Below are 13,270 nucleotides of genomic sequence, written 5' to 3'. Positions count from 1 at the left end.
TGAAGGGTTGAGGGGACGCAAAGCCAGGTTTAAAGCCTGTGTAACACAGAGACTCTGCCATAGAGGAAAGACCAGGCCCTAGAGCTCCATCGACATTGAACGTTCCTGAGAGAGGGATTGGATTACTTGTGACAGCGGGCGCCCGGAGCATGCCTTGGTCCCCAGAGTTAGACAGACAGCCCAGTTCCTGCAGAATAGTTCGCTTCTTTTGGGCCCTTACACAATGTGACAATCTGCAGCCAGATTGAAACAGTGTTGCAGAGTCACTTTGAAGAAACCGGCTCTGAGTGTCTTTCTCCCTCCCCAGGCCACCTGCCCCAGGGCCTGGCAACACACATTTAATACATTCTTTCAGCTCCATCCATTTCCTTCTCAGATGCCCCACCAAGGGTCTGAATGTGTTCCCCACAGTGATTTGGCTAAGTATGTACCCCACAGGGGGTGGAGCTGGCAAAAATAGCTCATGGCAGCACGGTGGGAGCGAGGCTGTTTGTGAAACTGATGTGGCTATGAGCTGATCCAACTTAGAATCTCAAAAGGCCCAGAGAAAAGGGTCTCTGAGCAGCCACACACACAGAGGAGAAGCTCCTTCCTCTCCTGAAGAGCTCTCAGAGAGCACAAGGCAGGGCTGACCTGAGAGTCCTCAGCAAAGCCTCCTGGAGCAGACATGAGCCAAACAACTCTGAGAGGAAATGTCCGTGCAGGTCCAAGGCACTTAGAGTCCTTACCGGTTAAAGCAGTCGGATTTTATCCAGAGCATCCTGTGTCTCCAGCCGACTGAAGCAGGAGCAGCAGAGAAGCACCAGAAGGCAGGGATTAATCTCTCTTCTTCACCTGAACCTCGGTTACAAGCTGAGTGACCTGTCTGGTCACTGCTGCATCACGGTGACAAAGATCAGTCCAGTGGGCACCGTGGTGACAGATCAGAATCAACTGCGGTTGTGAAGGGATTGAGTAGGTGGAGCAAAGGCCTTGGGGAGAAGCAGGGAGAGGGGAGAGAATGCTGCAGGGGAGGGCAGGGAGAGTAAAGGCACCTGCTTGCGTTGCCTGCACTCCTAGTATCAGCCTGATTTCTCCAGAAGAGGAACTTGGCAGCCAGATACATATAGAGTGAATTTTTATCAGTCTCAGACGATGCAATTCAGGGGCAACAGATACACTCACAATGTTGTAGTCATGCTGTCATCTTCTTCCTAAACCACGAGTGGAAACCAGAGACAGAGGAGAGAGAGAGAGAGAGAGAGAGAGAGAGAGACGCTGTGTCTTGATCCCAGGGCTTCACCCCACTTAGCTGATTCTCTGACTCTCAAGGCCTCTCCTTGGCTATTATGGACCAAAGCTCTCTTTGGAGTCCTTCTGTGACTCTCTCATACAGACTCATGCTCTGAGCATGGCCTAGGGGGGCATCCCCGTTCCAGAGAATAATCAGGGCTTGAGAGACTCACAGGAGAGAGAGAGAGAGAGAGAGAGAGAGAGAGAGAGAGAGAGAGAGAATAAAACAGATCTAAGGTCATAGGGTGCGGAGGCACACTTTCCTAGTAGCGTTGAGCCCTGTCCAAAGACACCGAATGGTCACTCAGAGTGGAAGGACTCCAACCCCAGTCTACCAGATCCTTAAACTGAGGACGGTGCTCAGAGAGGAGAGGAAGCAGCTCCTTTGCGGCTTTAAGTGCACCAATGCCATTGGGTGTGGTTTTCTATTCCAGACATCCAGAATTTTCCTGGAAATCCTCCTCCTCTCAAATCCAAGCTTAAGAGAGTTTAACCAAGACCTAACTTGGCGCATACCCATAGTCATGCCCCTGGATCACCACTCTGACCAGTTAAGGCAAACAAAGATGCTCTCAGATAATCTGCTGGGTGAACTTTGTACACTGTTTCCAGGGCTCAGTCGCACTAAAGCAGTTGAATCAAACAACTTTGGCTCCCTCCATCCCATCAAATCGTGAACTTGTTTCATTCAGCAGAGTCAGCTAATCATTCAACTGGCCTTCACCAAAGAGCAAACGAAACGCAGAAAATGCTGTCCGTACCAGGACTTCTTACATTTTCGCTTACACAGTCGCATGTATGTGAATATAAGCAAGACACAGACAGACCAAACATTTACTGAAAATAAATCATAAGGAAATCCATTTTAAAACAGGTGTTTGGTTTGCATAGCATCTTAGCATTCATTAAAGAAAAAAATATGATATAGGAAAGAATTTAGGATTTACTTGAAGAATTAAGTCTTGGCTGAACTTATAGGAAACAAGGCAACTTCAGTGTTTCTCAAAGTTGATCAATTCTTTGACTTTATAACAACCAAGCTGAGAAGACCACTTTGCATAATTTTGTAATGTAAAATGACAAAAGTATATTTAAAGCCACTTCAGAAATTTCCTTTAAGAAAGTTGGGCCAGAAAAAAGAAAAGAAAAGAAAGTTGGGTCAGGCAGTGATGGTGCACACCTTTAATCCCAGCACTCGGGAGGCAGAGGCAGGCGGATCTCTGTGGGTTCGAGGTTAGCCTGGTCTACGGAGTGATTTCCAGAGCAACCAGGACTGTTACGCAGAGAAACTCTGCCCCGAAAAAGCAAACAAATAAATAAGTAGTTAAAAAAAATTGAACCAGCAACTCTAACAGCGATTTTAAACCCAAGTGTTCTAGTTAATATGATTCAAAGCTTGGCGACAGGATGTTTGACCATGCTGGGAAAAAAAAAAAAAATCTCCTTCTGGAAAACTAATGCATATTAGTGGCTAAATTGCCATCTTACTATGTTTCCACTTTTCACCCTTTTTGCTTAATTTGGTTTTTGTTTGTTTGTTTCTTTTTTTGATACAAAGTCTCACTGTGGAGCTCTGGCTGGCCTGGAACGCTGGGCTCAAACTCTCAAGGATCCATCTACCTCACCCTCCCAAGTGCTGGAATTAAAGGTGGCCTACACCACATCCAGCTCCACTTTTCCCATTTTGTATGACATGTATATTTGTTGTTGTTGTTTTTAAACATACTAAATGGAATTTAGTCTCAGTTCGTTCAACTAGCATCCCCTGTACAACACTGAATCCACACCTTAGTACAAAGAAAAATTGCAGGCAATAAATGTAACAAACAAAGCATATTGTATAAAGTCAGAAAATTGTGATGAAGAAGGAGGAAACAAAAGAAGTCAGGCATCAGTGCATGCACGCCTTTAATTCCAGTGCTCAGGAAGCAAAGGCAGGATTTCTGTGAGTTCAAGGCCAGTCCAGTCTAAGTAGTGAATTCCAGAATAGCCAGAGCTACACAGAAAAACCCTGTCCCAGAAAATAAACAACCAACAACTGGAGAAAAGAAAGAAAAAAGAAAAACCAAGCCAAACAATGGATTATAGTGCCTGGTAGTGGCATTATAAGGGAAGGTTGGTACCTGAGCTGAAATGGCAGGGTGTAATGTATTATTTGAGGGGATTTATGGAGATCTATCCATGTCAATATACACCATCCTTTCTACTTTTTAGCAGCATGTATTGCAGTATGATATCTACTCCCATAATTTATTTTTTAAACTTTAGCCTCTATACAACACAACATTATTTCCCTGTATTAAAACAGAAACTAGAAAAACCACTGTATGTAGATAACTATGTCTTGTGACAGAAACAAATCCAACCTTCCAGGCAGGCTATGGCAAATGTGAAAGCATTTATTGGTCAGGAGTGTCCACATGTATCTATATCATACAGATATGTATTCAGCTCCCAACACCCATGTGGGTTGGCTCACAACTGCCTGTAACTCCAGCTCCAGGGGATCTGGTGCCCTCTAATGGCCCCAGAGCATCTACACTCAAATGAACATACACACACACACACAGAGAGAGAGAGAGAGAGAGAGAGAGAGAGAGAGAGAGAATTAAACAATAAAAAATAAATCTTAAAATAAAGATAAAGAGCAAGTTTAGCTAAATCCAATGGCATGACCTCGATGTCAGAAGTCAAGATGGTCACGTGACAAGAAAGGAGCCCCTTTTCAGATTGGCAAGCCAGTTAAGAGAGCAGGGTCATCTGTGTGGGAGGAGCAGGAAGTGCAAACACAGTGTGCATTTATTAAACAAATACATGAATCAAAAACTCTTCAGGTTTAGTGAGTTGTGTTCAAATGCTATACTCTTGCCATTGTCCAACACCTCAAGGCATTAGTGGAAAATAAATAATTTACAAAGCGCCTTGGAAATACCAAATGCTAAAATAGCTAGACACGTTTAGACACATGTAGACTTCCCCACTGGATCAGCTGATCACAGACTGATCAGACGCCTCTATCATCCACCAACTTAGCAGCTCCTTGGGGTCTTACACTAAGTCTCACCTTCATACCCTTCTGGGCTCATAAAAGATTCCCAGGAACAGAACCTAGAGTAAAACTTCATTTGTCTCTGTGGGGCTACCAACACCTACACAGCCCCCTGAATTATTTCTATGCTCCAGAAACCTGGGCATGTTTGAACCTTAGGACGATAAAGTCAAGCGGCATAAATGTAGATTCCGAAGAGAGCTGAGCATGCGCGTATGTGAACTACCGCATACAGAGTCGGCACTAATGGCAACCGTAAGTGAAGACTCGCTCCTCTGCCCTGCACTCCATTGCCCAGGGTCTTCAAGCATTTTGTCATTCTCCGGTCGCTGGAGGCCAGCCGGCTATTTGGCACAGTGCTAGATACTGGGGACTCAGGAAAGCTAAGGCAGAGTTACTGTTCTCCATACTGCAGAACGATACACACAATACAGTAGGGCAGGCATGGGGTGACAGGCAGAGCAGGGGTCCAAGAGCAGTGGAGGATACCTTTCGAGACAAGGTCTCTCTGTGCAACAGCCCTAACTGTCCTGGAACTCGCTCTGTAGACCAGGCTGGCCTTGAATTTACAGAGATCTGCCTGCCTCTGCCTTCTAAGTGCTGGGATTAAAGGTGTGAGCCACCACTGCCTGGCTCAAACTTTTCATTTTTAATGTTGACCAACATGTTCACTTTGTCCATTCACTGTAAAGGCCAGTAAAAACGTACGCTGGGTAGATCAGCCATGACCCTGCAAAGATGCTAGCCACCGATAAATGTCAGAGTTTTGTGAACCAAGCTCCTGTCTATATCCCAGCTTTAGGCTTTGTTGTCTCCCTGAAAGGACCCCTGGTCTTAGGTCTGGATTCCTTTTGCAGTCCATGATAAACCACACAACTGAGCATCTGCTGTTTCTTTGACTCATGGTTAATGCTTTACTTTTGTTTTTAATAGAAGTGTTTTATTAGCCCTCACAGAGAATGCGCTAAGTGGACATGTTGACCAACATTAAAAAACGATAAGTTTGAGCCAGGCAATGGTGGCCTACACCTTTAAATCCCAGCACTTGGGAGGCAGAGGCAGGCGGATCTCTGTGAGTTCAAGGTCAGCCTGGTCTACAGTGTGAGTTCCAGGACGGTTAGGGCTACTAAGAGAAACCCTGTCTAGAAAAACAAAGCAAAACAAGTGAGGAGGGGGTAAAAAAAAGTGATGAGTTTGAACATAAAAATTTCTGATTTCTGACTTCTTTAAGACGCAAGAAGACAGTCCTAGTATTAAATCCCCAGTGCCCACAGGTGTGAACTGGGTATAGTTCCCACTTTTAGACCGATGACAGACTAAGCTTCACAGACACGGTTCCCTCCCGTTTCCCACACCGATTTAGCTGGCTTCTCTACTCTGTGGGTAACGACATCACTACACCTTGCCCGGCTCCCTCTCTGTCCAATCTAAACAGACTCATATAGTATAGAGGATTCTGGGCTGGCAAGATGGCTTAGCAGGTAAAACAGCTTGCCAGCAAGCCTGACAACCTGAGTTCAGTCCCCAGGGACCATGTTGTGGAGGAAAGAAGCCAGTATGTCCTCTGGCCTCAGCGTGTGAGGCGCCAGTGCCTCAGGTAAATAAGTATGGAAAAAAAAATACGTAGTAGAAAAGAGAAGATGGCTCAGTGGTTAAGAGCTCTGGCTGCTCTCGTAGGGGACCCAGGTTCAAACCTGAGCATCCACACGGCAGCTCACAACTGTCTGTAACTCCAGTTTCAGATATGAGTGAACCCCTCAAAGAACCTAATAGCAGTTTGCATAGCATAGAAAAAGATACACACCTGAGTTGGAGTGATGGCTCAGCCCTGGCTCCTCCTGCGGAGGACCTAGGCTGAATTCCCAGCATCCGTACAGTCACTTACAATTGCCTGCGGCTTCAGTTCCAGGGCATCTGATGCCCTCCTCTAGCCTCCAGCTGCATTACATGTAGAGTACAGAACATGCATGCAAGGCAAAATACACAGACATGGAAAATAAAAACTACTGTATATCCAGAAATCAATGTAACTTTAAGGGCAATTTATTTGAAAAGAAAATAAAAGCATACAACGGCATAAAAGAAGCCCAAGAAGAAGAGGAGGGAGAAAAGAGACTCGGATTCAAAAGAAGAAAAGAAAAGCAACTCAAAATAGTTGCTCTTTCTGGGTAGGATATTTATTATCAAGCAGAATTGTAAGTTTAATAGGTTGCCCATCAACAGCCCAGCCGTGATTTTTTTGCAGAACTTAACAGTCGAGTAAAGTATAAAGCAGCTAGAATAGTCAAGAATATCTTGACAAGGGCTGGAGAGATGGCTCAGTGGTTAAGAGCATTGTCTGCTCTTCCAAAGGTCCTGAGTTCAATTCCTGGCAACCACATGGTGGCTCACAACCATCTGTAATGACGTCTGATGTCCTCTTCTGGCCTGCAGACATATACACAGACAGAATATTGTAAACATAATAATAAATAAATATTAAAAAAAAAGAATATCTTGACAAAAAAGAAGGGATCTAAGACCATATAAGCCTGCAAGATGCGTTATCAAGGTGGCTAGAAAGACGGCTCAGCAGTTAGGGGTGCTCTTCCAGAGGCCCTGTGTAGCACATCCCACGTGGTGACTCACAACCATCTGTAATCCCAGTTCCAGAGGATCTGATTACCTCTGTGGGCATTACATGCATGTGGTACACAGACACACGTGTCAGCAAATTATCCATACACATGAACTAAAAATAAGTCAACACAGGTCTTCTTAAAGATACGTTATGAAGCATCGTGATTTAAACGCTGCAGTACAGACATAGACAAATGGGCCCCTGAAAGAGTAGAGAGCCTAGAAACAGAAACACGACTATATAGAAACTTGCCATCTCAGAACTGGCACCAAATTCAGGGGGAAAAGAACATTTTCCTCGATCGTTGACACTTAGCTGAGCGCGGTACAACACATCTCTAATCCTCAGAAGGCAGAGGCAGGCTGATTTCTCTCAGTTTGAAGTCAACCTGGTCTACAGAGTAAGTTATAGGATAACAAGGGCTACATAGTGAGACCTTTTCCGTGCACCCCCCCCCAAGTGACATTGTCGTGCCTATCTGTCTGTATGGTAAAGGACCCCTGCCACTGCTTTCCAAAAGAAAACCCAAATAAGAAAAAAGCAAAACTCCAGTAAATATTTTTCTTTTCCTTTCATTCATTTATTTTTTTTATTTATTTTTGGTTTGCTTCTTTGTTTTTTCAAGAAAGGGTCTAACTATGTCGTTCTGACTGTCCTGCCTCTGCCTCTACCTCCCAAGTGCTGGGATTAAAGGCGTCCGCCAACTACACCTGGTTTCCAGTAAATGTTTTTAGAGATTTTTTTTGAAGAAAGCATTCAAGGAGGGCGCTTGATGATATGAGTAGAAAAAGTTTTATAAGCAGGTACAAGAAATACAAACTATACTAAATAATATTAAACTTGGCTACCACAAAAAAAAAAATGGGAGAAGAGTGGTTTTTTTTGTTTTGTTTTGTTTTTTTTTTTTGATTTTTCGAGACAGGGTTTCTCCGTAGCTTTTGGTTCCTGTCCTGGAACTAGCTCTTGTAGACCAGGCTGCCCTCGAACTCACAGAGACCCACCTGCCTCTGCCTCCCGAGTGCTGGGATTAAAGGCGTGCGCCACCACTGCCAGGCGGGAGAAGAGTGTTTAAGGCCTGGGAAGAACCTCCACCGAGAGTAGCCCCCGCCTTTTTACTTCATTGGTGGTATTCAGCTGGTACTTGAGGGATGGGAGAGGTTCAGACCACCGTGAGGAGATGTGGGCAGCAAGATGAGCTCTCACTCCGCACCCCTCAGCCAATCTCAGTCTCTGATTGCTAGTCATTTCCCCAAAGCCTCTCCAATCCTGCTGCTCCAACTGTCTTGCTTGCTCCTTCCTCTCCTGCTTCTGTGCTGCTGGGGATGGAACTCATAACCTTGGGCATGCTGGGTAAGTGCTCCACCACTGGGCTATACCTCCAAACTTGCACCCCTCAAACCTACTGCCAGTTCTTCACCCATATCTATTCTTCCTGGTTTTGGAGTGCTTACAACGCAAAGACAGTGTTACCCTCATTTTACAGAGAAAAAAACAATGGTCAAAGGGGCTTGTGAACTTAGCCAGAGTCACAGGGGAGAATTCTGTGAAGAACGCGGAATTCCTCTTATTTGGGCTTAAAATACTGGTATCAGCTTGGGTTCATCTCCTTCTATTGCTTTAGCCAATAAAGCACCAGTTCCTGCAGGTTTTTCCTTCCCAGTATGCACTTCCATTTTTTCCTCCCTCTTCTCTTCCCCTCCTCCCATCCAGGCATGTGGGGGGGGGGGGGTGGCCCGGGTGAGGGGATGGAGGTGAGTGTAGGCCTTACCACCCCTTGCCTGAATTTCAAGTAGGGAACCGGGACTGCCCCATGCTGCTCTTTCCTCATTCCAGCCTGTCCTGCCTTCTGCTAGACTAAACTCGCCTGAATGCCACTTCCATGATGTCATTTCCACAGTCAATTATCCTCAGGCCTCCCTCCTCCCCTCTGAGCCAGGGTTAGAACCACTCTTGACTTCAGAACCCCCCCCCCCCCCCGAATCTGCCAGTCACCCAGAACAGATATTTGGGAAAGAGACGAAGCACACACCCACGGAGGAAAGTTCAGAGAGCACAAATGGAGCATCATTTTGTCACCCACCGCAGCAGCGGAATGGTTTGGTTTTTGTTTGTTTTACATGACACTGCTCAATAGTGGTACAGAAAGATAAATTGGTCCATCATTCCCTTCTATGATGCTATCCGGTTGACCTAGTTAGCCTCTCAGGTACTGAGATAATACACTGACCAAAACCAACCGGGGAAGAAAGAATTTATTTGGCTGGCAGGTCACAATCTATCACTGAGAGAAGCCAAGGCAGGAACCGGAGGCAGGAACTGTGGAGGAGTTCTGCTTACTGGCTTATTCAGCCTGCTTTCCTATACAACACAAGGTCATGTTAATCGTTAATCGAGAAAATGACAATGACTTTGCCAATTGGCATGCCCACACAAATGGGGAACATCTCATGGGGGCCCCATCCCTAGATGAAGAGCTAAAGAGAGAAACCTAATTGGTTACCCAACACCAAACGGTCAGCCTTGAAAACATATATATGTATATATAAGTGTGTGTGTGTGTGTGTGTGTCCATATATGTGTGTATATATGACCATATATATACATGGACAGATTCAGCAGGTTGTATTCACATATCCATCCACTTACATATGTAATTATATATTCTGTATATGTGTGACAATAATCAAAAAAGATGTGAAGTTGAGGTGGGGTGAAGTGCAGTTGGGAGACATGGAAAGGGTTGTAATTCCAGCAGTCGAGGGGTGTAGGTAGAAAGATCATGAGTTCAAGGTCAGCCTTGGCTGGGTAGCAAGGGCCTGTCTCCAGAAAGAAGGAAGGAAGGAAATAAGAAACCGACAGTCTTGCCCTGCTCCTTCCCATCCTTCCCAGGCTACCTGAGCTGTTGGACTCTAATCTGGGCACTGTACCCCCCACACCCTGCTCTCTCCCAGATTATTTCTGTCAGCATATAAAAATGATGTAAAGTTTTGCATCTTGAGAAAGAATATCTGGGCTGGAGAGAGGGCTCCTCAGTTAAGAACAGGAACTGCTCTTCCAGAAGAGACCAGTTTGATTCCCAGGACTCACACCAGTCAGCTCTGAAACACCTGGGACTCTAGTTACGAAGGATCTGATGCCTCCGGCCCCCCTGGGCATCTGCACCCCTGCACATACCCCCTCCCCTCATTCTTCAAAACAGAAAAATAAGTCTTTTTTTTTTTAAGTTCCTTTCTCGGACTATAAAGATGGCTATTGGTTAAGTACACTGGCAAGAGCCCAGATTAGATTTGCAGCACCCATTTAGCAGCTCCTAACCATCTCTAACTGCAGCTCCAGGGAATTCTACCCCTGCTCCCGGCCTCTGTGGGCACTGCACATGCGTGGTGCACACAAATATGCACAGGCAACACACACACGTAGACTAGAAGAAAATCAAATCCTAAAGCATTTTCTTCTCCAGCCACGCTGCTGTGCAGACACTCGCTAAAAAGGAAGCTCCTCGCTGTCTCCACTCGATCACCCCCCTTGTCTCTTTCTGTGACCTTGGTCAGGCTTTCTTCTACACTTCATTAAAGTGGGTGGTTAGCTTCCTTCCTGAGGCTCTCTGAGCACAGCTCAACGCCGCCTGTGAGAAAATGTCTTTTGTCGGTTCCAGAAGTCTCCTGGTTTTCTGATCCCCTCCTGGGCTCCTCCCTGCCCCCACCTCGGTCACTTCCCTCCCCTGCTCTGAAGTCTCCAGTTCTCAGGGCTGTAGACTTCACTCCTCCCTCTGGTCTGGCTGAGCCCACGATATTTGTCTGCAGCCTTTTTGGATTCAACAGCTTTCTCAGTGCTGAGCCCACACGGTTTCAAGTCCTGACCCCCCCTCCCCGTGCTGCAGGTGAATCCTCCCTTTGGGTGTGCAGTAACCATTTTGACCTTACAGTGTATGGAAACCGCCAGAATTCTTGACCGCATCCCCTGTTCACTCTCCTACACACCCCAGTTGTCTACACCACTGGCTTAGAAGCCAGCTTTTCATTGCCCTTCCTCACACAGAACACCCCAGTCCATAAGCAAGCGGATTGGTTCTTCAGAAACAAACAAACAAACAAACAAACCAAAGTGGGTCTCTCCTGTGGCCTCAACACTCCAGTAGGAACCTTTCAGTAGGAGACTCCTCCCACCAGCCATCCTCTTTCCCTGTCTGCCTCTGCCCATGCCACGGGATGACTGATGTCTTCTGTTTCATTTTTTTTCTTGTGATGCCGGGGAGCGGGCCCTGGACCTTGCTCTTGTAAGGAAAACACCCCAGCACTGTGCTACATCCCCAGTCCATCCTGCAGTGGGTGGTTTTGGCCAAGGGTAGTTTTGTTGATTTGCTCGCTTGTGTTTCTGAAATAGGATCACGTGGTACAGGATGGCCTCGAGCTCACTGTGTAGCTGAGGCTAACCCTTCAGATCCTAATCTTCCTATCTCTCCCCATCACGTGTGAGGGTTACAGGAGTATACCACCACACTCAGCTCTCCAGCAGATTGAGTTATTATTTTAGATGGATGTAAGTGTATTTTATATGTTATGAGTGTATCTAGGAGAGGCCTTGGGATCTCTTGGAACTGGAGTTACAGGCAGTTGTGAGCTGCCTGATGTTGGTTGGTATTGAGAATTGTACCCAGGTCCTCCGGAAAGGCAGCGTGTGCTCTTAACTGCTGGGCCCTCTCTCTGGCTCTTTCTAGTGGCTTTTGAGCAGTGGAGAACACACCAAAGCCTTAATCCTTATGATGCCTAGGGACAGGGGAGCGAGGGTCTGGGTCCCCGCCATTTCTCTTCTGCTTGCTTACTGCGCACTGGCCACAGAGGTCTCCTTCCTCCTCTTCTTCTTTTTCAGACGTATTTATTTGATGTTTCTGAGTGTACCACATGCATGCCTGGTGCCCACAGAGGTCAGAAGAAGGCATTGGTTCCCCTGGAACTGGAGTTAGTGATGATCATGAGTCACCATGTGGGTGCTAGGACCTGAACCTTCTTCTGTGAAAACAACACTCTTTCTGCTTGGCCCTGCTCAGAAGCCACCTCTGAAAAGAGCTGTCCTTGTTCGCCCTGTCTGCAACAGCCTCCTCTGACCCTCCTTCCTCTTGCTCTCTTCAAAGGCTTTGCTGTAAACTAGACTGGGAAGCTTCTGGAAGCAAGGGTGTGCGACTTGTGTGCCTCCTATGGTCTCACCAGTATCTAAAGCTGTCTGGTGCATAAAAAGGGGCTTTCATAGGAATGAACAAATTACTTCTTCAAAAGTCTAGTTTCGAAAAGATTAAAGGGGCAGGGGAACTCTCAGGGACCGAGTGCTGGTGTCAGTCCCTGGGTTTAATTGGGAGGGAAGACAGAAGGAAGACTAATAAAATAGCCTAGGAGTAAGGGAGTTGCCTGACAGTCCTTCAGGCTGCCACTCAAGGGCCACCTCCTCCCCATGAAGCCTTCCTGAGGTACTAACTTGCGTTCTTGTTGGCTGTCTGTTTGCCAGACTCGGACTGATGGGAGATTCATACCAAGTAAATACTCGGTGACAGTACTTGGTGTGGATGCCTGTGTCTCAGAGCCTTTCAGGGGAGTCTGGAAACTCCCCCTGGTAATGGAGAACTTCCATTACCCCGGCCTGTGGAGTACTGAATACTAAGTACTTACATCTACCAAGCACTCACTACCACAATGCGTATATATTGAGTGGGAATGGCTTTCATTTTATATCAATACTGGGGGGAATAAAATACAGACAGAGTAAATAAGTTGTCTAGAGGGCTAAAGTGTGGATTTAAACACAGCTAGCCCAAGCTCTTTACTCCCATGTTATAGCACATGACAAGCCACATGGCAAAGGACCCTATTCCACGAATATGCTGTAGATTAAACTGCTTCTTCTTGGTCATATCGCCTAATACTGGGGAGTCTCTGTTTTCTCAGTGCCAGGGGGACAGGATAGTCCCTTCTGAGTGTTTGGAAGCATCAAGCTGTGGCCAGGGTACTGCAGAGCGCTCGGCTCAGGACAGGGCAGGCGTGGGGCAGATGCTGGTTAGCGAGCGAGCGAATGACCTGCTCCGGAGTTAGGCAGAGCACAGAATGTCTTCTGAGAGCCTAGGATAGGAAGGCGCTGGGCTTCCTGCAGCTGTTTCTTTGTCCTCCGGAGCCACTAATCTAAACATCTCTCTCTCTCCCCCAGGAATTATTTTAGGACCGGGAAACAGCACGCTGTTTATTGAAAGAGTCACAGAAGAGGATGAAGGTGTCTATAGGTGCAGGGCCACCAACCAGAAGGGCTCCGTGGAAAGCTCAGCCTACCTCACCGTGCAAGGTAAA

General features: G+C 46.5%; 1 protein-coding gene across 1 annotated transcript in view; it reads left to right on the top strand.

The window, feature by feature from the left end:
* Flt1 (fms related receptor tyrosine kinase 1) overlaps positions 1-13,270 on the top strand; it is a 161,684-nt gene that overhangs the window by 96,284 nt on the left and 52,130 nt on the right. Inside the window, exon 15 of the mRNA XM_041677893.1 lies at positions 13,134-13,265. Within this exon, the coding sequence (XP_041533827.1) occupies positions 13,134-13,265 (132 nt within the window). The remainder of the gene's footprint in view (positions 1-13,133; positions 13,266-13,270) is intronic.

The sequence above is a fragment of the Microtus oregoni genome, unplaced genomic scaffold (genome assembly GCF_018167655.1).
Source record: "Microtus oregoni isolate MIOR12 unplaced genomic scaffold, Mior012 000029F_ref0000214, whole genome shotgun sequence".
Classification (NCBI taxonomy): domain Eukaryota; kingdom Metazoa; phylum Chordata; class Mammalia; order Rodentia; family Cricetidae; genus Microtus; species Microtus oregoni.
This window is presented reverse-complemented; position numbering and strand designations above follow the sequence as displayed.